The 27,200-nt window shown below is 48.6% G+C and overlaps 1 protein-coding gene across 1 annotated transcript; it reads left to right on the top strand.

Annotated features, from left to right (window-relative positions):
• Positions 1-215: 215 nt before the first annotated feature.
• LOC147609435 (uncharacterized) lies at positions 216-25,887 on the top strand. The gene is made up of 3 exons (XM_086787541.1): positions 216-772; positions 24,203-24,243; positions 24,341-25,887. The coding sequence occupies exons 1-3, from the start codon at positions 655-657 to the stop codon at positions 25,322-25,324; spliced, it is 1,143 nt and encodes a 380-aa protein (XP_086643667.1). The 5' UTR covers positions 216-654; the 3' UTR covers positions 25,325-25,887.
• Positions 25,888-27,200: the final 1,313 nt, after the last annotated feature.

Here is a 27,200-nt window from a genome sequence, read left to right on the forward strand (position 1 = left end):
TCACCAGGCTCTTGAGCGTGTTGGGAAAAAATGCGGTGGTGATGCAAAATTTTTTTTAATAAAAAGCAATATATTTCCGTATAAAGAAAAAGAAAAGGAGAGTATAATTAAATCGCAGGAATATGCTTGGCTCCGAAGGATTGATGACGTGGAGACCGTTAAGGCTGCTGCGTAGCCCTAGTTGGGAAAATAAAGCAAGGAATAAATTCATGCCAGAGGCGCCTTTTCTTTCATCTTCCGCGAGATCATCGCAGGCACTCAGAAAGCTCCCGCTGCACTGGAGCTCCGCTTCCAGTCCCCAGCTGCTCTATTTTCTTCCGAGGAGCGTTTCCTCCTGAGAGATATTCCTGCACAGACCAGCAAAAAGCTTGGTGAAAGATTAGGGTTTTTCCTGCAGCAGTTCCCGGGCCAATTTTGTGGTTAACACAGCCTAGCACGACGGGGTCGGTCTGCTGTGTGGCCTCAAGGCCACGGGGGTCTGCAAGAAACAGTGATGGCTGGTCTATTGGGCCAACTGAACCTTACTGGAGAGTTAATGGAGGGTTCTCTCTCTCACCGCCTGCTAGATGGGAGCAAAAACAGCTGCACAGATCTTCGTTTTCTTCCAGCAGGAGCGGCAACAGTGGCTCTTTCTTGGAGCAGCACCATAGCGACATGCCTGCTGACAGCGTCCCTTCGCACTTGAACAGTCCTTCTGAGAGTTTTCCGGTTCCACAGTGGACCCCACTTTCTCAAGGTGCCAGCATCAACGATTTCGTTGCCGCAGGGTCAGGTAGCATGGCAATCTATCCCATTTTGTTATCAATCCATCATAGATTTCCTAGTTAATGTCATTAAACTATCCTCGCAAGCGATCACATCAGTTCTCTATGCTTTCGTGAGTGGCATGTCATGTATGTTAGCCCTTACTTGATATCGTGGCACGCCATTTTTCCCTGACATAATTATGCATGATGGCATGCCATTTTATTTGATTTAGCTGCCTACCATGGTAAAGGCCATGGCATGCCATAGTTGCCACATCATTACGTACAATGGAACATCATTTAATTTGATGTCATTAGCAAGCTATGCCCTTTTATGTCACTCAACTATCTTGAGTTTCCTCTTTAGAGTGTTGTTACGCTATATTTGCAAGCTACATCCTTGATATCTTTAAGCTCTCCTGGAGAATACGATCCCAAGGTATCTCATACGATGCTAGTATGCCATTTGAAGTGATAGAGCATGCTGTTTTTATGTAATGTCATCATAGACCATAGCAAGGAATTTGCTACTTTTTGTTATTTACTATGGCAAGCGTTTCTGATTGATGTCACAATGTGGCCTTTTTCTTATCTGGGCATTCATCTTCTCCTCCTCACTCTGTAGAAATTTAGAGGACTTGGCCTGCACTGCTATGGTTAATTGGAGAACTGATGAATATTTGGGTTGATTGTGAACTCTCTTGGAGATGGGTAGATGTTTTTGTAAGGTTGATTTTGAAGCTCACTCCACTAACTTGAAGGCACTTCAAACATGCACAAATACGTTTTCTACTTTCTCTATGGGTGGGTTGTCACATGCATTGGTTGGATGGCATACAAGGTTTACCTTGTGCTTTTACAAGCTTTTAAGCCTACAATTACGTACAACTATGCCTCCACTTAGAAGCCTCTTCCCACGTTAGGGATATCTTTGCACTAGGCGTTCCATGTCTGGCCTCCAACGCTAGTTTGCACATGTCTTGGGACGTACCATACTTCCCCCCTTCAGGACCATTGATGTCCTCAGGAGGGGCTTTGAGATTTCATTTTCATGTAGCCTCCCTCTGAGATCTTGCCCTCCACTTAATCAAGTACTCGTCATAAGCATAACATCTTAATGCTTAGGACGATGATCTAGAACCGTTTTAGGTTCTCAGGGAATATACGTGGTTCGCTCTTTCTGAACTAATTCCTGGATAAGGACAATCATATCGGAATCACCTAATTGTGCTAGTTTACTGACATGAAAGACATGATGAATTGTTCTCTCTCGAGGAAGTTCTAGGTGAATCGTCCTTTCGATGCTAAACGAACAACAATACTTGGAAGTAGCTTGTAATGTTTCCCCGTACGCATAATACTGGAACCTTTAGGTATCCGCAAGTATCAAGGACCTTGGGAGATCTTTTTGGTTAGTGTAAGTTTGACCTTGATCCTGAGCCGTCATTACACTCTCCTTGGCAAGGTTCAGCATCTCTTGTATATCCTGCAAGAATTCTCTCGCTTGTCGATCTTGGATTTTACCCACCTATAGCAATCGATGATTGAGGTTGAAAACCGTAGAGAAGCATAAAAGAACCGAAGCTTGTTGTCAAATGCTTATTATTGTTCTACGTGAATTCAACTTTTGGAAGGTATCCACTCCGATTGCCGTTTTGAAACAAAAGACCGTACCATACCCTCTAGCGCCCTGTGTAAGGTGATCAGTTTTATTCACTTGACACTGCTTACACGTCTTTACATAATCCTCCACGGAGGACCGCATCTGTGGCCAATAGAATTATTTCTCGACTAACGCAAGAGTTCAATGAATGCCTGGGTGCTTGCACTTGGAACATCATGATAGTTGAAGAGAATTCTTCTTCGTAGACTATCGACGCCTGGCACACAGAGTGTCATGTCTACACATGGACATGGCAACTTTCCAAGGTTAATCTGTGATTAGGTAACATTAGGTTTGGCTAGTAGTTGATAGAATGCACAGCGAAAGATGGAAAGTGGAAACACAGGGGGGGGAGAGAGAGAGAGAGAGAGAGAGAGAGAGAGAGAGAGGAAACACAGGTATAGACCTGCTCTCAATATCACCAACCAAGAATACAAGTCCCGAGCAAGAGGGGAAGAGGATTTTGTATGTGAGGGACTACAGCAAACAATGCTAAGCAATGAAAAAGAGTTGAGGGTGCCATGTGCACACACATGTACATACTAATCTCAGGGCTAAACTTGGAGGCAACATGATAAAGACTCACTAGAACCAGATTTTGGAGCAAGTGTTACTAGTTTTGGCAGGGATTTGACTAATGGAGGACAACGAGGCTTGTCGGCCAGCACTAGTAGGAGTGTGTCCAGTCGGTTGCAGCAAAGTTCATAATATTTGTCCAGGAAGCTGGCCGACCAGCAGTTGGTCAGTTTATTATGTCATATCCAGCCTATAAATAGTATTGGGTGCTCATCGTTTTTCTCATTCAGGCCAGCAATGGGCTGAGTCATAGAATTAGGCCTAGAATAGGGTTTATACCTTTTCATGGAAGGTAGCCAAGGGATGCAAGGATTTATGTACCTTTTTGTACCATATGATATACTGAATTTCCATCTCTCTCTCTCTCTCTCTCTCTCTCTCTCTCTCTCTCTCTCTCTCTCTACTCTCCCTTCTGTTTGCGTTTTTGCATCAGCATGTTCTAGATGGTGTTTAGGGTTGAAAGAAGCATCTCAGAGCTTCCGCATGTAACAGAGGGTATGCCCGGCTATATATATATATGCCCAGGTGTAGGCAGTCGACCAGCTCACGACTAAGGAAAAAAGTGCCCAAGACTCCATAAAGTGGGGATAAAATATGGGAAAAATATGAGAGGGGTGACCAGCCCCTCTAGCTAACACGGTCAGTCCTAGAGGCTGAAATAGGACACCAAACAGGAAGCCAACAACAAGGAGATGATGTCTAACAGCCCCCCTGAGCATCGGATGCTAAGTGAACTCTAAGAAGCCAGAGACGCCGTTCTCGATCATAGACAATAGACTGCATTAACAGGCACCATGCCATAAGCAATCTCCTCAGCAACTTAGCTCTAAAAGCAACAGAACAAGCTGCCAAGTACACCGCTCCTCTGGAAGAAAACAACCAAGTAGGTTGTGACATGCTGCTCCAAATAATGGTTCCAAACCCAAGTGTAAGAACACCCCTTGAAGTCATATGTGGTGTATCTAGCTTGGAGAAGGTATGAAAAAACCTCAAAACCAACCAAGATTAGATCTTGTAGATAATCAATCTTGGGAGAAGCAGGCTGCTCCTTATTGGAACCCTTCGAGTCTATCTGCTCAAACTTTGTAACGAGAGTTGCGAAATGTTGAAAAGAAGCATTCTTTGGAAAGGTCGGCATTGCAAGATGTAAAGACTCTGGCTAAAGAGGTGATAGTCCAAGTGGTAAAGTGTTTGCCTAGGACCGAAAGGTCTTGGGTTCAAACCTTGCTTTGACCCCTCGGCGGCACCTCTCATCCGCGCTCTCCATAAGCTTCCCTTTCGGCGTCGATCGTGTTCTGGCCGCCTTTCCCAGGAGGACTCCAGTGTAGCCCCTCTGCTCTCTGTGGTCGAGTGTGCTCGTCGCCCTCTTCAGAGGGCCGCGTAGATTATCTTGTAGCTCACGACACCAGCGTGTCTGGGACGTTGAGCGAGTTGTAATGTTAACTATTAGTAGGATCTCTCTCCCGGAAAAAAAAAAAGATGTAAAGACTCTGAAGAAAAGATGGGGTCCATCTGCTCAAAACTCCGTACCATGAGTTGCCCAATGTTGTACATAAGCACACTCCATTGAGGTGGGCATAGCAAGATGAAAGGACTCCACATCTCCCTTTGGAAAAAGATGTCGTTAGACTGCTACAAGCCCAACCCAAATCCAAAAAACTCTGAAAGTACCATTGTGTCTCAAGCACGGTTAGCAAACCGCAAATCCAAAGCATCCCACTGTGTCCAAAGGTGAGGAAGGGCAGCAGGAATATAAATTGCAGTCGTAATAAAGTGTCATGTGCACATTGTGTATCTACCGTGTGCTACATGCACACAAGACTAGCTTCGAGGTTTGGGGAAGCTTGGAGCTAGGCAGGCTGATTGGCGAGCTGAGTTAGGGATAGACTAACGGGCTGGCACCCAAGTATGGACGGGTGGGCGCCCAAGTGTGGACACCCGATGACCGGCCAAGAGCCCATAAAAGGGTGGCCAAGGTTAGTCATTAGTTATATAGAGTCTCGCGTGACTTTGTGAGAGCTCTATGGTCAGGAGCCTGGATCTAGTGCAGACGTGCACCTGCTGTATGCAGCCGAGGCCGGCACTAGTCTCGAGGTCCGCAAGGGTAGCTTCGTGGCGGTATGGGACGTCACGAGGTAGGGATTGGTCGGTACGTCCATCTAGTTAGCTCAGCTCGTGGCTCGAAGGGGACAGCCAAGTCTTGTGGGCTTGCCCACGGCTGTCGTGGTTGGGAGGTGAGTCAGGCGTGCACTCCCTTCTACTCTTCAAGTCCACATAGATTGGTCTAGTCATATTTTTTCTTTTCAACATAAGAACACCCAGTATAGTATCTTAGGTGATTGTATACATCCCTCTCAGGGACCTCTTTTAAATACAGTTGATTTTGAAAATATAATGGATTCTTCTTTGTATACCGCTTTCCATTGTGTATTGATTCCACTTTCTTCATTTCTCATACCTTCTATGGATGTCAATGAATTAAGTGTATTTGAAAGCAAAGAATTACAGAAGATACTTGACTCGTTTCAAGATGTATTTTCTAAGGAACTGTCATCGGACGAACCGTTATCCTCTCCCTAGATCAGATGACCTGATTGACCGGTTAGCAGGAGCGAAATATTTCACGAAGATAGATTTACGTACTGACTACCACCAGATACGTATTCATGAAAGGCATGTCGAAAGAACTGCCTTTCGGACTAGGTATGGCCATTACGAGTTTCTCGTATTACCTTTTGGGTTAACTAATTCTCCAGTCACTTTCCAGCAAATGATGAACGACCTTTTTCGTGAACATTTGGGAAAATTTGTGGTTGTGTTCCTAGATGATCTTTTGATATATAGTCGTACTCTTGAGGATCATGTTAGACACCTCACGATTGTCTTATCTATTTTAAGACAGAATCGACTACATGCTAAGTTCAGTAAATGTGAGTTTTTTATGTGACAGACATCATTTACTTGGGACACAAGATCACTAGAGATGGATTGAGCATTGACTATGACCGAGTTCAGAAGGTTCTGGACTGGCGTATACCACGAACAGTGAAACAACTTCGTTCTTCTCTCGGTTTTGTTGTTTTTCTTCGGAAATCAGTGCGGGAGTACTCTCAGCTCACACTATCGATGACCGACTTGTTGACAGGTCGTGGACGTAAGTCAAATCAGCCTATCACTTGGAATAACGATCTGGATATGGCCTTCAGACTTTTGAAAGATAAAGTCAAGGAAGCACCTATCTTAGCATTACCGGATCCTAGTCGGCTTTATGTTCTTGAAACTGATGCCAGTGACTATGCTATCGGGGCTGCTTTATTTCAAGATGGTAGACCTGCTGCTTTTGAAAGTAAAAAGCTAGACGACACTCAATCTCGTTGGCCAACCCTTGAGAAGGAGCTTTATGCTGTGATTCACGCTCTCAAGGTTTGGAGACATTATTTACAGTGATGCGGATGATTTGAGAGGAAGGAAAGCTCGTTGGGCTGAGTTAATGCAAGATTTTGATATTGAGATTCGTTATCGAAAAGGATCCATGAATAGTGTTGCAGATGCGCTTAGTTGAATTAGAGAGGTGAATACTTTGTCGTTCACCGAGATTTCTACTGACTTATTTCAGTCATTGAGAGGGCTTTGCAAGATTGATAGTTATTTCAGTCCATTTTAGCAGAAGATCCAGGACGGGAGCTCATTGATTGACCAAGACTTGAAGACTTGATGACTGAACAGCCTACCATTCAGGTTGCAGGAGGCCAATGGATGATTCGGAATGGTTTACTTGTAACGCGTGGAAGCTTTGAGAGTCTTCTTTCACCCTAAACACTCCTGGCAACATGTTGATGTAAAAACGCAGATATAGAGAGAGAGTAGAGAGAGAGAGATGCTGGAAAATTCAGTATATTCATATAGTACGAAAAGGTACTTGTCTATAGCCATAGGCTGCCTTGAAGAAAAGGTGATAACACCCAAAATTCTGTCTTCCTATGGGACTCCTAATGACCCAATCCCTAGGGGATTGAATGAAAAGAATGATGAGCCTTGAGTGCCTTTTATAGGCCCTTGGGAAAAGAGAAGTGCTGGCCAACCAGCAGTCGGCCAGCCGACTGGCTAATAAATCCCAACATGCTATTATTTGCAGCCGCCTTGCCATGTCTGGATGCCCCTTCAGTCGCCTTGGTTTCTGGTATAGCCGACCCCTCCTGGAAGCAGCCGACAGTATCCTTTTCATGCAGCCGACAGCATCCTGGTATTCTCCAAGTTTCCTCTAGCCAATCTGCACTATGTGCTCCATAACCTTGGCTCTAATGGTCTTTTTCTGGTTGCCTTCCTCTGGACTAGCCCCGAGAAGGTACATGGCATTGATCATGCACATGACATTACTATTCCGTAATGACAAAATTTGTGTATCACAGATCCCGGACATTAGGTCCAAGATTCTTAAGGAGTGTCACGACGCCCCTTCTGCTGGACACCTTGGGGTACACAGGACACTATCGTTAGTGAAACACACTTTTTATTGGCCAAAGATGAAAGGGTATGTAGAAGATTATGTTCTCAAGTGTCAAATTTGTCAAGCAAATAAAGCTGAACGCTTTAGACAGGTCGGGTTGTTGCATCCTTTGCAAATCCCAAGTAATAAATGGGAAAGTATTTCCATGGATTTTATTACCGGATTGCCACTAAGAATACATGAAGGACACGATTCTATTTGGGTTGTGGTAGATCGCTTGACAAAAATGGCTAGATTTTTACTGACTCGGAAGATTATTACAGCTTCGCAATTAGCACGACAGTTTATCGAGCAATTGTTTAGACTCTACGGGTCACCGCAGGACATAGTCAATGATAGGGACTCTAAGTTTACGAGCAATTGTTTAGACTCTACGGGTTACCGCAGGACATAGTCAATGATAGGGACTCTAAGTTTACGAGTGATTTTTGGAAACTTGTTTTTGAGAAGTTGAAAACAACTTTGAATTTGAGTTCCTCATTATCATCCTCAATCTGATGGCCAGACTGAAAGAGTGAATCAGATTTTGGAGGATATGCTTCGAGCATATGTATCCAAAAGACAGAGTTCATGGGAGGATTATCTTCCTATGTTAAAATTTGTATATAACAGTACTAAGCATACAAGTACAGGCTCTACTCCTTTCATGCTTATGTATGGTTTCAACCTAGATCACCTGTTACAATGGGATTCTCAGGACTTCAGCATGATGCAGCACGTAATTTTTTGCAAGATATGCAAGAAATGTTACAAGTTGCGAAGGAATCTTTTTAGAAGTGCTCAAGACCGAGACAGATTTTATTCTAATAGACATCGTTCACCCAGAGAGTTCTCTGAAGGAACAATGGTGTATTTGCGAGTTTCGAAAGATTCGGAGACTTCTCGGATAGGTCGATCTCCGAAATTATCTCCTAGATAGCGTGGACCATTTTGTATTACACGACGAATTGGTTCAGTTGCATATAAATTGGATTTGTTTTCTCATGTGAAAGTTCATCTTGTATTTCATGTCAGTAGACTTAAGGAAGTACTGGGTGGAACAGACCAGTTAGTTACTCCTCAAGAAATCATAGATGTCGAAGACATGACATTGTTCCACACGAACCTGAAAAGATTCTTGGATTTCATGAAAGAAGATTGCGTAATACGCTTATCACGGAATACAAGATTAAGTGGAAGGATCGTGTTGAGGAGGATGCTACATGGGAGACATTGACTACTCTTCAGAGAGATTACCCTAGCTTTTTAGTGAGCTCAGGAGTGAGCTCTTAGAGGAAGGGGAGTATGTCATGTGCACAGTGTGTATCTACCGTGTGCTACACGCACACAAGACTAGCTTCGAGGTTTGGGGAAGCTTGGAGCTAGGCAGGCTGATTGGCGAGTTGAGTTAGGGATAGACTAATGGGCGGGCATCCAAGTATGGACGGGCGGGCGCCTGATGACTGGCCAAGAGCCTATAAAAGGGTGGCCAAGGTTAGTCATTAGTTATATAGAGTCTCGTGTGACTTTGTGAGAGCTCTATGGTCAGGAGTCTGGATCTAGTGCAGACGTGCACCTGCTTCATGCAGCCGAGGCCGGCAGCAGTCTCGAGGCCCGCAAGGGTAGCTTCGTGGCGGTATGGGACGTCACGAGGTAGAGATTGGTCGGTACGTCCATCTAGTTAGCTCAGCTCGTGGCTCGGAGGGGACAACCAAGTCTTGTGGGCTTGCCCACGGCTGTTGTGGTTGGGAGGTGAGTGAGGCTTGCATCCCCTTCTTGTTTGTTTGGTTTGTTTGCAGGTTTCGAGTCTCGTACCAGGAACGTTCTACGAGGAGATCCTATGGGGTTTTGATATAAAGTCCTCAAGAGAGCAACATTGAGAGAAGAAGGCTCTTCCATAAGCAGAAGACTGTTCCAAGAATCAGCAACAAACAAGTGATCCATGTGAAAGGATCACACCTCACAGGAAAACCTCCTTTCTTTGCAAACACTGCAAAGAACACAGGCTCGGACAAAATAAACTTTGCTCAGTGATCTCTGAAAAGATCACTATTCTCCTTCAAAACTCTTGCCACAAAAGAAAGTCTCCATAGAAACAAAACAGCTCCCGAAACTGATCCTCAAGTGAAGTAGCTGGAGATGGGTCCCCTCTGAGTGTAGAAAACTCCTTTGGGAAGCTAAATACAGCCAAAACACTGCTGTCCAGCAAAAAACAGCACTCCACTGCCAACAGAAGGCAAGGAACATGAAGAAATCGGGTAACTGTGAAGGCCAGGAACAAAACACAGGTATAGATGCTCCAAAATCACTGAAATCAGTAATTTAGTATCCTCAAGTACTAAACTGCCTCCAAAGCCACAATCCAAACAACCCCCTTTGCAAGTGATTTGTGTCCACTGGAGAAGAAAACGCAGCACCAACAGAGGGCTGTAAACCTGAAAATTCAGCCCAACCACTGTTGACACCTCCTATGATTAAAAAACGCTGAAGAGAAGGTACCTTCGGGTCCAACGGAAGAAGCCCAAGTGAAGGTAGAGCTACCAACAAGATCAATTCAGAAAAACATAGCAACCATGGCTGCAAATTTGAAAACGCAGAGGTATTCGAGGCAGTAGATAGGGCATAGAAGGTACCTTCGGGTCCAACGGAAGAAGCCCAAGTGAAGGTAGAGCTACCAACAAGATCAATTCAGAAAAACATAGCAACCATGGCTGCAAATTTGAAAACGCAGAGGTATTCGAGGCAGTAGATAGGGCATAGTATGGAAATGTAGAAGCCTCAGATCAAAACTGTTGCAAAAAACAGGTAAAATCAGGGTGACGATGACACACGATAACCAAAAAAGGAAAAGGCGGTGCACCGCCTAGGGCCTAGTGGAAGGCCCTTTGAAGAGGCCAAAAGGGGAGCCCAAAGAGCCCCAAGAACAGGGCGAGGTAGTAGGCCAAAAACACAGCCTGTTGGGACACTTATTTGCCGCCCAGTCCCTGTAAACAGCCGCCTGGGAACCCTGGTAGATGCCGCCTAGAGAGCAGGTCTGCCGCCCTGGGAAAAACACCATTGTCAGTCCGCCTGGAGGCTGCCATTGGCAATTGATGCCTTGATGTTGAGGGTCTACAGCCCACTGAATTGGGGATGAATCTGCCCTCGTTTGACCTGAAACACAGTCTTCTTCGCGTGTAAATGCAGATCTGTCCACCTGTTGAAAACGCAAGAAACGCAAGAGGGAGCATCCAACACTGTTCTTCACTGGCGTTGTGATACCATGATAAAATGCATAGCGGAAGATGGAAAGTGGAAACACAAGAGAGAGAGTGAGAGAGAGAGATGGAGAGAAAACACAAGTATAGACTTGCTCTCAATATCACCAACCAAGAATACAAGTCCCGAGCAAGAGGGGAAGAAGACTTTGTATGTGAGGGGCTGCAGCAAACAATGCTAAGCAATGAAAAAGAGTGAGGGTATGCCCGGCTATATATATGCCCAGATGTAGGCAGTCGACCAGCTCACGACTAGGGAAAAAGTGCCCAAGACTCCATATATGAAGTGGGGATAAAATACGGGAAAAATATGAGGGGTGACCAGCCCCTCTAGCTAACATGGTCAGCCCTAGAGGCTAAAATAGGACACCAGACAGGAAGCTAGCAGCAAGGAGATAATGTCTAACAGTAGTAGCCCTATTGACAATTGTCGACTAGCATGATTCTCTCACATGTGTGAATGGCATCTTAGTATGGGCTGTTTATTCAAGTCGTGAGCATGCCGAAAGGGAGATAAATAGGCCGACCAGCATTTGCAAGGGTTTGTCCAATGGTTATTCATCTACCCACCTTTTGGGGGAGGTCAAGGGTTAGTGCTATTAGGGTCTTTCTATTTCCTCTTTTGGAAGGCCTAAGGAAAGAAGACATAGAGCGTCCGTGCATGTAACAATCACACCCTCCATCTTGAGGAGATCATGCTGTCTAAGTCCCCAAAGAGAATCCTCGGCACAAACTGTGTTCCAAGTGGGGAATTTCAATAGTAGAGATACGAGGATTACTGTGAACAAAGATGGACTTGCTCTTGTTGTTCTTGTTTAGACAAGCCTTGGCCTAATGCTACGGTTGGATGCTCTCGAAGCACGCTCCCATCCTCTTTGCTTTCGACTTTTGGACTGCCTCGCGTTCTTGTTGAACCGTCTTTGTACTTTGTTGAGGTGGAACCGTTGATCGTTGGGGTTCGGATGAGCTTTAGTGCCACCATGGGATCGCTTTTTGTTGCTGAATGTTTGTTGGAGTGCGCTTGTGACCATGGATATTGTCAAAGTTTTGGACAAATTTAATAGCATCCTTCAGAGTCCTGGAGACCTCTAATTGGTAATGTGGATGTAACCCATGTGTGAACATTGCAATGGTGTGGAAAGGTTCTATTTTACACTCTGCCATGTAAGTACGAAAGTAGTTCAAATATCGCTCGGACGGTTTTCCCAACATGCTCAAATCTTGCTGTTTCCAATAGGCCGCTATCTGGTCTATTGTATCAAATTGCTTACGAAAAGCTTTCACAAACCCTTACCATGTAGTGGGCTTGGGTCAAAAATCACACCATAGATGTAAGCCTTGTTCTTTAAAAACATTTGGGCTTGAGAAATCCATCGATTTCATTGGTCGCACCAATTGAGTCAAAGTAAGTTGTCCATTGATCCAACCCGTTTCTGACTAAAGCTTTCACACTCTGTTTTCTCTTCGGAAAAAAGGCACAACTTGAAACTTTAATTGGTTTTGAGGGCCAACGATCCGACTCATCGTTTCAAGGGCGGTGGGACGATTGGGCACGGTGGTGATGGTAGCTTGCAAAGTATTAAGACTTTGCTCCATCCACATACCTGGTGCCCGATCGTTAAAGGAATCTGTGTGAGATCATTACCTTGAGCATTAAAGGAATTTGGTGCCCGACCGTTAAAGGAATCTGTGTGAGATCATTACCTTGAGCATTAACTTGTTTGCTTCCAGCGGTGGTAGTGGCTGGTTAGTCCTCTATGGTAAGGAAGTGAAAGGGTAAAGAGAAGATATAAGGGTGGATGAGAGGGTTGAGACGAGGTATACCGTATGCAGCTTTGGGAGTCCCTTGGCGTAGAGACGCTGCACGTCAAACATGCAGAGCTTGCAAGTATGAGCAAAGTAAGGCTGAATTTATAGTGTATGGAGTTTAGAAAGCGTGTTCGTGCTTTCTCTAAAACCTAAGACTTAAAATAAAAGCGCACCACTTTTAGCACAAGAGAAAGCTAACCATGCTTTTTGTTTTAAAAAACTCCACACCACCTGCCAAATATTCATGCCCTCTCTTGCTTTTTATATGCGCCCAACTACCCGCATTCTGCCCACTGCCTTGAACTGGTCTGCTCTCATTGTCCGCGTGCTACCTAGTCGGCTGCCCTATTGGCGCACAACCCTCTGCTCTTCTAAAACCGGACGGGAGCTCGGATCCAATGGACGATCACTTCAGATGCCAACCAAAGATATGAAAAAACAGCGGAAATTGATAGAACGTGCAGCGGAAGAAGGGAAAGTGGAAACATAGGAGAGAGAGAGAGAAAGATGGAGAGGAAACACAGGTGAGAACCTGCTCTCAATATCATCATCCAAAGGAATACATGTCCAGAGTAAGAGGGGAGAAAACCCCGTATGTGAGGGACTGCATCAAAAAATGCTAAGCAAGCAGTGAAAAGAATGAGGGAGGCAAGCCAGCTATATATATGCCCATGTGAAGGCAGCCGACTAGCATCCACATGACTGGGTAAATTTCCACGACTAGGATAAATATCCAAGGCACCATAAAATGGGGAATAATATGGGAAAACATATGTGAGGGGTGATTGTGTGGCTCTCCACTTGTCATTGTAGCCTTCTCTTGCCATTTTAGCTCATGGGAGGCCCAAATCTATAAATTGGAGCTCTCTCTCTTCATTAATAGAGGCTCTCTTGCTGCACACTAGCCTCTACCACCGTTAACAGGCTGCCCTAATGATGGCTACTCTCTCTCTCTCTCTCTCTCTCTTGAAGGCTGCCCATGAAGAATACCGGCTGTTGGGGACTGTTTTGGAGGCTTCCATCGCCGGGAAGAATCAGTACCTACACGGAGGTATATGGATTATATTGTTGGCTCGACATTTCTACAGCCTGTGTTCCGGCTTGGTAGCCTCGTGTTGGGTTGTGTTATGGCATTTGTATATGGATAATCCGGCATCTCCCGTGGGGAGAGTAAGGCCCTCAAAGCTTGTACATGATATTATTCTCCTTGGGTAATAAAATATTCCAAGGGGGGGGTTGGCCCATTCCGGCCTCTATGCGGTGTCACACGTGCAAGCTTCATTTTCAGCATTTGTGGATGTGTTGTCTAGTTTTTATATTTTATGCAAAGTGATGATGGATATGTGTTAAGGTTGTGGCCATGTTTAAATGTTTTAATATGCATTGATGGTATCAACAAGTGTGTCAAAGGTCCTAGTCCCCCAGGCACCCGCCGCGAGTTACATTGGTATCAGAGCATAGGCTTTCTTGGAAGCGGAGGCTTCCTTCTATCAATAAGGAAGAGAAAAATATCTCAAGTGGGCACCACACTTACCATCATTGCTGTTAAGCATGGCGAGCCACTTCATAGCTTATGAAGCAAGAGCATGAGCAGTAGACAGCTTGTTGATCTAAGGATTTATGAATTCACAAAATTTTATCTTGGAAGTGTGGAGTTGGCTTTATGTGCACATGTTTAGCACTCTTTCCATATGGATATTGTGAATTATATTATCAAGCTTACAAGCAAGCTATATGGAGATATATCTCAGGATATCTTAAGGATATGGTGACGAGATATTTCTTTTGGCTTCATGACCAACCTGGCAAAGAAAAGCTAAGTATACTTTGAGTTTGCAAAGTTGGTGCTTTTGCTATTTACTATGAAGTGTTTTTGATGTTCACTAATCTGTATAGCCATGCAAGGAGAAAGGTGGTGTTGTTTGCCTTGAGATGGTTTCAGGGAAACATTGTTTATGGCTCCCTTTATTGGGATGGATTATATCTATGGAGATTTCTTTCTTGGACAAGATTATGGACGAATCTGTCCCAGTTTATAGAGAAGAAATATTTGGATATCTCATAGATATAATGCTTTTATGGATAAAAGTCCACCTCTACTCCAAGGTGTGTGGTTAGCACGGAGTATGTGGTAAGAGTTATGGTATACAAGGATTATGGTATACAGGTCTATGGATTCCTGGACTTCTTTTTTAGGGATTTGGATCCATCCTCAGGTTTATGGATTATTCTTTTTGGCTCTCTTTATTTGGGATGCATTGGACTTATGAAACTCATGGTTCACATACCTTGTGTAGTGTTCTCTTGTCTTAAGTGCTCTCTTGAAGATTGTTTCTACCATGTGTGGGTGGAACAATAGAGAGCAGATGGAAGGGAACATGGGCACTTCAGAGGGTAGTGTTGAGCACAACATGCCGTGTGTAGTGTTCTCTTGTCCTACGTGCTCTCTTGAAGATTGTTTCTACCATATTTGGGTGGAACAATAGAGAGTAGATGGAATGGAACATGGGCACTTGAGAGGGTAGTGTGAGTTGGCCGAAATGCCTGCAAACTATTGGTGGCAGAAATGCCTATAAACTATGTGTAGCAGAAATCATTTATTTGATTTCTAGCCATTGTACTTGTTGTACCAGCCTTTGTACCTACTGCACCAGCCTTTGTACTTGCTGTACCAGCCATTGTACTGGCTGTACCAGTCCTTGTACTTGCTATACCACCCATTGTACCGATTGTACCAGCTTTTGTACTTGCTGTACCAGCCACTGTACTTGCTGTACTAGTCGTTGTACATGTTGCACCAGCATTTGTACTTGCTGCATCCACTAGCCACCGTACATCGGTTGTACCAACCACTGTATCTGCTGTACCAACCACTGTACCGGTTGTACCAGCTCTATTGCATGAAGACCCTTGTTTTTTGGGGAAGAATCAGTACCCACATGGAGGTATATGGATTATATTGTTGGCTCGGCATTTCTACAGCCTGTGTTCCGGCTTGGTAGCCTCGTGTTGGGTTGTGTTATGGCATTTGTATATGGATAATCCGGCATCTCCTGTGGGGAGAGTAAGGCCCTCAAAGCTTGTACATGGTATTATTCTCCTTGGGTAATAAAATACTCCAAGGGGGGGGTTTGGCCCATTCCGGCCTCTATGCGGTGTCACACGTGCAAGCTCCATTTTCAGCATTTGTGGATGTTTTGTCCAGCTGTTATGTTTTATGCAAAGTGATGATGGATATGTGTTAAGGTTGTGGCCATGTTTAAATGTTTTAATATGCATTGATGGTATCAACAAGTGTGTCAAAGGCCCTAGTCCCCCGGTCACCCGCTGCGAGTTACAGACACTCCCTCTTTGATGTGCGATTCATGCACAAAAGATAACGACTGTGTCAGGGCTTACTTTCTCCCTCTCCTGGATGACCCATGGCTTCCTCTCCATGCCTGTGTCCACAGCACCCACAGTTTCTTTTCGTGTCAGACCTAGGCTGTGATACCAATATAAGGTCCTCCTTGATCCACTATCTGACAAGAAACCATGTAGGAGCAAGGCTTAAGGCTCACATCCCAGCCATAGAGTCCTCTGGACTCTTCCCCGAGCTGGAGGCCATGGCTACATCCTTATTACACTTGATTTGAATATAGCCACCATTGGCTGATCTGTCAGTGGTGTGTCCATGTCTCTGATCTTTACCCTCTAAACCTTTACTTCGTCTGATTTTATTTTTTGAAAGTGGTGAATTACTCATGAAAACGGGATCTTGGAGTAGAAGTTGATCAGGCATTTGGCATAGAGGTGGCTCTGGAGTGTCCCACCCCTGGCTTAGACAGCTGACTTTCATCCTGATCAACTGCTACACCACCTTGCCCTTATGCCAAATACATGCTCAATCATTATAGGTATCATCAATTGAGCTGTCAGTGGTGTGTCCCATCTCTTTAAGTTCAGGAGTCTTGTTTGAATAAAGTCACACCACAATGAAGTCAGTAGTTTAATATCAGACATGAAAATTGGCAGATATATGTAGAAGAACAACACTAGACCTGAAATCGCTGCAGCGCGTGTAGCCCGCTGCCCCCTGCGCCTCCCCCTTCGCAGTCGCCGCCGCCTCCTCCCCCTCCTCCTTCACCCGCCTGTCCCCGCAGCCCTTCCTCCCCTCCGCCTTCATCCCGCCTACCCCCCTCTGCCCCCCGCCTGAGCCAGACCCTTCCGCCCCCGGCCTCCCTCTTCCGCGCCGCCCTCCACTTCCCCCCCCTTTCTCGCCTTCTCTGCGCAGCCCCCCCCTCGCCATCTTTCTTCCTCCGCCTCTCTCCCTCCCCCCCGCCCCCCTTTTTCCACCTCCTTTCCCCCCCCTCCTTGCGTCGTCGGCTTCTCCGCCCCCCGTCCCTGCCTCTCCCTATCTCCCTGCCTCAGCCCCCCCATCCCCCCCCCCTTTTTTTGTTTTTTTCGGCGTCTTCAGCGGAGTGGCGTGGTCTTTCTTGGGTTCGTCTCGTCGATTCAGCCAGTACCTGGTCTTTTTCCCCTAGGAGGACTCCATGGCAGCCTCTCCGTCAGCCCCGACCGATACAGGTCTTCGACTAGACTTCTTAGATGCAGAGCAGCAGCTTCTCGCGTCCTCCGTTTCTTCTTTGGAGGCCTCCTCCTTGGTTTGCAAGGTGGTGGGTAGCCGCCCAATGCGGAGAGAGTTACGCGACCTACTTCAGGGTAGCCTCATCGGCGAGACTGCCAGAATCGTCAGCGTGGATTTTTTAGGCCGCGGCTACTACCAGGTGGAGTTCGAGTCCCCACCAGCAGCTCAGAGGGTGCTGGCTCGGAGCCCCATTGCCCTACGCTCTTCTCGGGCGTTCTTGGCGCGATGGACACACGGTTTCGACCCATCGTCTGATCCACTGGCAGGCGCGACTGGATTCCCCATCACCGTCTGCTTTCCAGGTCTCCGAAGGGAATACTTGCCCCTCCTGCCGGCCATAGGCAAGGCTTTCGGGCAGGTGGTGGAGGTGCCACAGACCGCGGCTTCAGTGGTTGCTCGGGCAGCAGGACTCCCGGCCATTCGTGTTGTTGTTTCGTCACCGGAGTCCCTCCCGAAGACGATCCTCCTCCCTTGTCTTTCTGGAGGACATCTGATTCAGCGCGTGGAGTATTCGGGCCTCCCCGGTCAGTGCTTCATATGTCGGGAGATGGGCCATCTCGCACGCTCCTGTCCCCGCAAGGGGGCTAATCCTTCACGCTTTGCTGCCTCTGGACCCCCTGCGGGAGACCCGAGAGGTGGCCATCCACCTCCGAGACCGGACATCTCTGGCTCGTCACAGCAGGCACCACCATCGGACGAGCAGGCTCCGGCGGAGGACGCCGCACAGACTCAGGAGGCTGGAGGCTGGCAGGAGGTTCGCCGGTAGAAACGCCCGGCTCGCAGGGACCGTCGCAGACGCCAGCAGGCAGCGCAGGCTGGCGGACAGGATGGTGGACGGGCGACTCCGGCTGGCCCACAGGCACCTACCCGCATTTATGCTCCAGTCAGGGATAGGCGGCCGGTAGGTCCCACCCCGATGGACGAGGATTCAGTCTCAGTGCCCGTTGCTGAGGCCGATGGAGGAGTCTCCCACGTGGAGACCCCACTCCCGCCTCCCCCCGCGGGGGGCCCCGCCCCCTCCTTGGAGCAGTTCCCTGAGGATCCCCGGCCGCACTCTGCGACCCCCGGCTCCCCTCCCCCCCACCCGGAGAGCACTCTTCCCTCCTCCCCCCCTCCCCCCTCCCCCCCCCGCCCCCCCCCTCCCTCCTCCCCCGGCGGCCCCCCCTGACTCCTATCCTCTGGCAGATGCCTTTCCATCCTCCCCTCGCTCTCCCCCCTCCTCGCCGCGCGCCCCCATCCCTCCTTCAGCCTCTCCAGGATACTTCACCAGACCACCCACTGCCCCGGGGCAGCGCAGCTGGGTAGGCCAGAGTTCAGTCCAGCGGCTGTTTCACCGCCACTCCGGGCCGGTGGAGATGGCGATCCTCGCTTCACCCGCCACAGAGTTCGCCCCAGCCTCCCCTGGGGGGCCCCCGCGAGTGATGGGGCTACCAGTGGATTACAGTTTTTTCAGGTGCCTCCAGCTGGATGCTGGCCCATTCGAGACTCTGGTCGCGCCCCTGCGAGTTTGCGTGGTGTGCCATCCCTCGCGTTCTCCTTCAGTGGTGAGCAGCATGGTGGCCTTCTCCTTTCCTCTCAGCGTTGCCCCAGACACAGCCTGGGATTGCAGCTCTGTAGAGGAAGTTCTGCGTGACCAGATACTGGAGTTTTCTCACCACTTCAGCGACCTGGGGCTCACGGATCTACTGCAGACCCGACTTCACTCAGCCCGCATGAGCCTGTTTGGTATAGGAGATTGGCGGGTGGATCCGGTCCACACATCAGTTGAGGCGGTGCTACTGATTCTCCTCCATGCCGCCCCGAGGGTGCAGCCTTCCTTTAGGTACTTATATGCAGAGGATTGGTCTCACGCCTATGCTCTGGATAGGGCGAAGGCGGAGTGGGGCTGGACTCAGACACAGGTCACCCTCTTTCTGGAGAGACTCCGCACCCGGACAGACAGTGATTATTCTCCCTCCAAGCCGGCGCCCAAGACTCCTAGAGTGGAGGGCAGATCATCCGGGCCGGCTGAGAGGGGTGAGCCAGTGGCGGCTTCTTCACTTGCCTCAGCTCATCCATGAGGATCCTCTCATGGAACATCCAGGGTCTCGGTGGACATCGCTGCCACATTGGTCGGGGCAGACTTCGTCAGGAGATCCAGAGGGCTCTCGTTGGAGGACCCATAGATATTCTTTTCATCCAGGAGCACCACCTTTCTGCCGGGCGTACCCGCATCTGCGGGAAGATCTTGCCAGGCAGGAGTCACACTTTTTGGTCCCCGGCATATGGCCCCCAGGGGAACCAGGGCGGAGTATGCATCTCAGTCAGCGAGCAGCTTCTTTCTGAGGTTGTGGACTCTGGCACTCTGGTTCAGGGTCGAGCGCAGTGGGTCATCCTTCGGGTTGGGGAAGACCGCATTGGCTTCCTCAACTTCTACGCCCCTAACGGGGCGTCCGGGAGAGCCGAGTTCTGGAGCACCATCAGGCAGTCCCTCCCCTTGGCAGACCACTGGTGCCTAGGAGGGGATTGCAACATGCTGGAGGACGCAGAGGATAGGATGGGGGGCAGCCAGGAGACCATTCATGGGCCAGAGCTAGCTGCCTGGGAGGAGCTAGTGCTACAGGTGAGAGGCCAGGATCCGTGGACTCTCCCGGAGTTTGGCAGGTTGCAGGGGAGTCTATCTTTCTCGCGCTCGGATAGACGAGCCACAGGCGTTAACCTTTCCCGCATCGACAGATTCTACATTGATGAGTGGGCCTGTGATAGAGGCGGCACTGTGGGCATACTTGCTGGCTCCTCCTTTTCAGACCACTTCCCAGTGCTTCTCCAGATTGAGGACCCTACGAGAGGAGAGCGGGGCCAGAGCGTCCGGATTCCTGATTGTCTCATAGAGGAGCCTGAGATCGCGCTCAGAGTTGAGCAGGTCTGGCAGGAGCTACAGTTCAGGAGAGGCTCGGCAGCCTGTGATCTTGCCAGTGGCTTGCAGGAGATTAGTCGGATGCTCAGACTGGCTGCCTTGGACCGTCTGGAGGCCTTCAGGGAGCAGGAGAGGAGCCTACGGAGGAGTTTAGCGTCCCTCCAGAGACTCCAGGAGAGAGATCCTCTGAGCCCTTGGATCTCTGAGCAGATGGAGACAGCTCGCACTGAGATCAGATCCATCGAGGAGAGGCGGGTGGAGTTCCGATTCCATGCTCGGTCTTCTTTTTGGACTCAGGCTGGAGATAGAGTGACTCGGGATTTCTTTGAGGCGACTGGGCCTCGCTTCAGACGAGAGGGTCTCAGGCGGCTTCGTCAGGCTGATGGCCAGGTTGTGGTGGATCCCCCCAGGGTGCGGGCGATAGCCACAGATTTTTACAGGGTTCTTCTCTCTGCTGAGCCGGCAGACGACAGGGTGAGAGAGGCTAGGGAGGCAGTCTGGAGCTTCACGAGACCGGTTGTGCCGGCCCATCTGCAGCACTCCCTTCTCTCCCCCTTCTCGGATACGGAACTGGAGGAGGCTCTTCAGGCATTACCGCGGGGCAAATGCCCAGGAGAGGACGGTCTTTCAGTGGCTTTCTTCCAGAGGTACTGGGGCCTCCTTCATAGGGGCTTCAGATTGGCATTCCAGGAGATTATGGAGACGGGAGTCATGCCGGACAGCATTGCAGAGGGGTTGATTCACTTGATCCCCAAAGAGGGCGGAGACAGACTGGAGATTAGACAGTGGAGACCGATCACCTTGCTAGGCACGGCCTACAAGGTCCTAGCTAAGGCGATCAGCAGGCGGCTTCAGCCTCACCTTCCGGACATCATCCACTCCACGCAGACAGGCTTCATCCAGGATCGGAGCATTCTGGATAACATTTTCTCTTTCTGGGAGGCTACGGCCTTGGCTAGATTGCGGCAGGAGGATTTGGCGGTGCTCCTTCTCGACTTCGAGAAGGCATATGATCGGGTGGACTGGGCCTTCTTGGAAGGCACTATGGAGAGGATGGGCTTCCCCCCTCAGTGGATCCGTGGGGTATCTGCACTCTACACTTCGGCTCATAGCCAGGTGCTGATACAGGGTGTGTGCGGAGAGAGGTTCCAGCTTTCGCGCTCGGTGCGGCAGGGGTGCCCCTTGGCGCCCTTTCTTTTTCTTTTTGTGGCGGAGGCCATGAGCACCTTCTTGACGGCACAGGATACAGGTTTGAGGGGCCTCCAGCTTCCCATCCGCACCTCGGAGGAGCTCCTAGACTCGGAGTTTGCGGATGACACTGCTGTCTATCTTCAGGGAGGTGAGGAGAACCTCCGCCGCTTCGCCTCAGCCATGGACAGGTTTTGCAGAGCCTCGGGCGCTTTGATCAACTGGCACAAGTCGTGTGGGCTGTGGGTCAGTTCTATGCCCCCCCCGACTTGGAGGCCAGTTGATGGTTTTCAGTGGCTGCCCCCCGGCACTATAGTGCGTTATTTGGGCTGCTATGTGGGCATTGATATATCTCCGGAGCAGCAGATAGCCCCCCTTCTTCTGAGCATTCGGAAGAAGCTTCTGTATTGGAGTACTGCTCGTTTATCTCTGGCTGGCCGCGTAGTGGTGGCCAACCAGGTTCTGCTCGCTACCATGTGGTACATCACTTCCTGCTGGGCCTTCTCTCGGGCGTGCATTGGCCAGGTGCAGAGGCTCATCAGGAACTTTCTTTGGTCCGGAGGCGATGGGCGACCCGCTAGGGCAAAGGTGGCATGGGCTGTGATCACTCAGCCGAGGGAGAGAGGCGGCTTGGGCATTGTAGATCCTATTTGCCAAAGCCGAGCTTTGCTTGGCAAGCTGGTAGTTCGTGGTCTCCTGCCAGGTGTTGAGCGGTGGAAGGAGCTTCTTGTTTCCAGGATGCTCAGCCGCACTCCGTCTCTTAGCGGCCCCTGGAACCCCAGCATCAGGTGGATCTTTACGGAGCAGCGCTCCAGAGGAGTGGGCCTTGGCTTCGAGGAGCGTTTTGCAGCCAGCCTTCTGAGGGCCTGGGCGCATCTGAGGCCGGCACTCTTCCAGACTCCCCCGGGCACCGATGAGGAGCGCCTGAGGCAGCCATTGATCTGGAACCCCTTGATTCGTCTCCCCAGTGGACATATGGTTGGCTCGCGGTCTCACGTGTCGTGGGGCCCGTTGAGCTCCGGCCCAGCCCAGTCCCTCGACGACTGGATATGTTTTCAGCAGCTGCCTCCAGAGGCTCAGGAGAGGAGACTCAGTGGGATGAGGGGCAGAGAGTTGATGAGACAGGATATTGAGGCGGCCATCCCCCGGGAGTGGCGGACCCCAGTACAGGACCCTTCACCTCCACAGTGGATGGGTGTCTTTACTCGGCATGAGATCCTCCTAGCGGTCTGCGGCACAGCGGAGAGAGTCGCCCCACTCACTTTCGAGGTGGGAGAGGGTGGCCAGCTTCAGAGGTCACGACTAGATTTGGATGGGTTCCAGGGTTGTATCCTTCAGAGGGTTCGGGTGGTCGGCTTTCATCAGAGACAGTGGTATGTAGACCCCTCACCGGCCTCGATAGGGGAGGATTGTTCTTGGAGACTCTGGGCTTGGGACAGCAAGCCTCTTATTCGCCTTCAGTGGGACCCAGGGGAGTGGTTTTGGCGAGATCCCTACTCGGCCCCTACCAGCCCTGCCATTCCCTTTTTTCAGTACACAGCGAGGCTGGGGCGGCGGATTCAGAGACACAGGATAGAGAGCACCCCGGCAGCGGCCGAGCATTGGCGGCGACAGGGGCTCTCCCCTGCCTTTCTTAGGGACTTCTGGCAGCGCCTTTGGGCCAGCTTCCGTCCCCGGAAGGTGACGCTTTTTCTCTGGCTCACAGCGCATAGAGGATTGGCTGTGGGGGCTTGGCTTGCTTTTGGTAGACACCCAGCGTCCTGCCCTCGGTGCGATCATGCACAGGAGTCACAGCGGCACTGCTTATGGGATTGCCCACAGGCACAGCAGGTCTGGCAGCGCGCTCTCAGGATGGTTTTTGCAGGTTCTCCAGGGGAGATGTTGGTGACATGGGGTGCGGTAGCTTGGGCCACGGATAGCGGCCCTGCACTTGGATATGAGGACGCTCCTGGCAGTGTGACCATCCAGGTCTCTGACAGGGCGATGGCGATGGTTCCGACACCAGACTTCTCCTCGGCAGCCTCTCAGGAGGGGGTCGGGCAGAGATGGGAGTTGATCAGCAGCATGACGGCCTGGCACATATGGAGAGCCCGATGTAGGGAGGCCATTGACCACCAGACGACTCCACCGGCGGAGGTCATACAGGCCCTCTGGGTGGACATCATCCACACCTTGAGAGGACACTGGGGGAAACTCCAGGGAGACTCGGATCGCATGAGAGGGCGCCGCAAGGCTTTCCTCCGCACTTGGCAGCCTGGCCCTTTCCTCACCGCGAGGGACGAGGATGTCATTTGGCACTATCGGCCGCCAGTTTGGCTTTTCTCACCTCCTTCATGTATTACTAGGTAGCCCCCCCCAGAGAGCGGCCAGCCACGGGGGGGAGCTCAGGTGTTCATTGTGTTTTATCCCTCCTTGCGAGGTGAGCTTTGTAGCCATATGGCGTTTTCTCATTAACTAATAGAAGGATCTTTTTTCCGGAAAAAAAAAAAAAAAGAATAAAGTCACACCCTCGCCTTGTGTGACTTTATTCAAAGTGATTTGTCGTAGCAAGGTGCTATTTGAAATTTGTGATTTACTCTTATAATTCTTGGGGTTTGAAGTCAAGTCGATCAGGCCTTAGATGTAGAGGTGGCTCTGAGGTGGGAGTGTGGTTTGTTGGTGGACAACTAGCTTCCCCTTTATGAGTTTCATTACTTGCAAGGCCTCTCTCATAGCAGTTCCTTTATGAGTCTCAGCTTGTGATAAAATCTCGGAGCTTATGCCGAAAGGTTGTATCCAATCATGCTGGATGCTCTTTTTCATGACTAGCACAGTAACCAATTTCTATTGATCAGCATTGAATTTGACAAGTATCCAAAGCACACAACTCATATTTAAATTTTGAATGGTGTTTTGCCACTTGGTTAACTCTTTTGCATGTGATTGATCAAATTACCCTCCTGCTATGTGCTCAGAGTCGTTGTCGAGAACCTCAGCATCGACCTCTGCCAGAGAGGTTTGTTCATAAGCCGAGCATAAAGCATTTTGCATCGTTTAAATATAGGATTCGCAGTGTACAATGCTGCCTGATGGTTGGTTTCATGATGTTGCAGGCATGTGCCCTGACAGGACTCCCCAACAGCTCAGCTTCCAGCTCCTTTAGACTTTGTAGGGATGCAGCACCAGTGGCAGCAAAGCATCCATGTTCATCTCTCTACCGGAGTTTAAGTGGTAGTTGTTACTTATCCAAACTTGGGTCTAGGCGTCTTTTTGGCAGGCAGAACTCGGATAGCCGGACATGCCTTAGAATTGCAGGAAGGTGCAATCAAACACACCTAGAAGAGGGGCAAAGTTCTCAGGGATCTGGAAGACAACAAGAAGTTGATGTTAAGCAACCAATGACTCTCTCGCAATTTGCAGCGTCCTCCAAGAGGGAGGTTTTTGGGTGGTCAGATGTGAACAGTTTATCTCAAATAAGCTGGAATATAGATGAAGATGGTTTGGATGAAAGTATACCCTTGCCCATTGAAAGAATCAGAGTGGCTCCCTCTCAGGCTACTGATGGCGGTGCTACCAATAGTGTTATTGCTCCGCAGAAGTGTGGCCTGTGTTCTCGGTGTCTGCTGCTCAGGTCTCCGTGGAGCTCACAAAGATGGCTAGGGAGCAGTGACTTGCCGGCTGTAGGAGTCCTTGTGTGTGGCCATGTGTTTCATGTTGACTGCCTGGATAAATCTGTTCCTGACATGCTGAAGCATGACCCTCCTTGTCCTCGATGTGAACACACTGAAAATGCAGCTTTGAAGGCACTTGTGTTCAAGTTTGATGATGAGAAAGACACAATCAAACCTTTCAAGAACAAGTTTGCAAGGATCAGACCTCAGTTTCAAATCAAGTCACTTTTCAAAAAGAAATCATCCCCCGCTTTAGTGAAGGCTGATGGAAATTTGCAGACTCTACCAACATCGGTTTTTGGCAGAGAGAAAAGCGTTCTTCTAAGATCACTCTCGAAACTGCAGTTCCCTCTACGAGTGAAGTCAATCAAGGATTCAGGCACCCAAAATCTGGGGCCAGCTCAGGTTTCCCCGGACCAAGTATGAGCCCTAGATGATAGTCCAGCTTCTTGCAGTACTATATTTCCATTTCATATCCAACCACTTCACCACTTCAAAGGCTATCCTGCTGTGGAAGCTTCATGATGCGAGTGACCTGTCCTCTTTGGAAGCCTTGTCTTATTGGCCTGTCTTGCTGCCCCTTTTTCACAGGAGATCCCGCCTCAACTGCCTTTTGTTGATTGTAATCAGAAACAATGAAATGAGAGACTCTGCGTATTTCTGTCTCCCGGTTGGTCTCACTAGAGAACGTTCGACTTCCACTGTTCTTGCAAGCACAACACTCACATTTCTAACATGTAAATTTACAAGGTCATGTGGCCTTAGCAAAGGGCCCGGGCTTTGTTTTACAAGAACTATATACTGTATCTCAGTGGCCATAGTGCATGAACTAATTCATTATAGGTCCAGAGCTACAAGAAAGGTTTCCGCAATCAGGGTTCATGGATAGCGTTCATCTAGGCTTCTTAGTCTGGATTTCAAAACCATATTATACTTTCTGGTGTTTCTATGTATGCGAAAGGAAATATTCAAAAGCATTTGTTTGTAATTGGCCATGGGCGTATTGAATGGTGTTTTGTTTGTACCTATTTGTGCATATCCAAAGCTGTTTACACTTACTATTTAGATCCACATTCTTGCCTCTCTCTACGTACCTATGTGATGAATTGCGGTGTTGCCCCACGTGTTGTCTGTATGTAAACGCTACACAAAGTGGGTTAGAGTCCAACTCTTGGCAAGAAGCTGAATAATCACTAGGGAAGACCACACTTACCTTGAACGGAAAAATGAGCTGTAGAGACAGAAGGTGAGTGGGAATACTTTGGACTGAAGGCACCAGCTAGAATGCTTCATTGGCTTTTAATGACAGGAGATCTGATCAAAATTATCAGGTAAAGCACCAAGTCCAATTCTGTTTATAATGTGACGAAGTAAGTGAAGAAGATGACTTGCAAGGCAAGTAAAACTAACAACACAGGACTTTGAACCTCCTTTGACTGGCTGTATAAGAAGTCACGTTTGTTGACTTTGAACCCATGTATTAGTCACTTGGGCTATATAGGCCTCCCAAAGAAGAGGTAGTGCGTTTGAATCCACCTCAATAGATATCTAAGGTGCTATGATGAATATGTTTGGTATGATGAATACGATGAACACCCCCCTTTGCAGGGTTTGATCCAAAAATCAAATAAATACTCATATTGTTTAATTTGATTGGCTTTTGCCTTGGGTTTCCTCCACCTTACTTTTAATATTGGTTATTGGTATGGTTTGTATGGATGGGAGTCTTGACCCCTATGCTCGGGAGTGATCTGATGTATTGGATCTATGGTTAGGTGGTGAGCTTGACCTTGTAGAATCTAATTTGAATTAATGTGCGTTTTAACATGTGTTTAGGAGTTCTTGGAGCAGGTTTTGGTATGTGACAAACCCTTGATGCTTGATTATACGCCAATGTTACAAACCTAACCTTTTTTTCTCCCTTGAGTAGATCTTCCTATAGTAGCAACTTGAGTGCCCACCCGAAGGAGCCGGCTCAGTCTCCCACCCTACAAATCAAATATTTTAAACAATGTCTAATGGCATATTTGCCTCTTTGTGTTGTATGCCGTGCTAATGCACACAAATGCATGCATGTATGTACACACATACATGTGCACGTGCACATGTGTGTGTGCTACATGGCCATGTGGTTAATGCTAGGTATTTAGATAAATTGCCGTACATATGAGGCTAACTTAAGGTACCATCCTCTCTCTTTGTCCTCGATGATGTGTGTGTGACTGTTTCTTAAGCTTTCCTTTCCTTGCTATCCATTGCTTTGTATTTACAAAGCTTGCACACGTATTCACTTTCTTGTGTT

This window comes from Cibotium barometz, chromosome 51 (assembly GCF_041138505.1).
Source record: "Cibotium barometz isolate CiBa-2024 chromosome 51, ASM4113850v1, whole genome shotgun sequence".
NCBI classification, from domain to species: Eukaryota; Viridiplantae; Streptophyta; class Polypodiopsida; order Cyatheales; family Cibotiaceae; genus Cibotium; species Cibotium barometz.

Excerpts from the sequence above, each read along its gene's own strand:
- LOC147609435 (XM_086787541.1), top strand. The coding sequence starts at position 655 with ATGCCTGCTGACAGCGTCCCTTCGCACTTGAACAGTCCTTCTGAGAGT. Across the intron at positions 773-24,202 it reads TTTCGTTGCCGCAGGGTCAG|AGTCGTTGTCGAGAACCTCA; the intron begins GTAGCATGGCAA and ends CTATGTGCTCAG. Across the intron at positions 24,244-24,340 it reads CATCGACCTCTGCCAGAGAG|GCATGTGCCCTGACAGGACT; the intron begins GTTTGTTCATAA and ends ATGATGTTGCAG.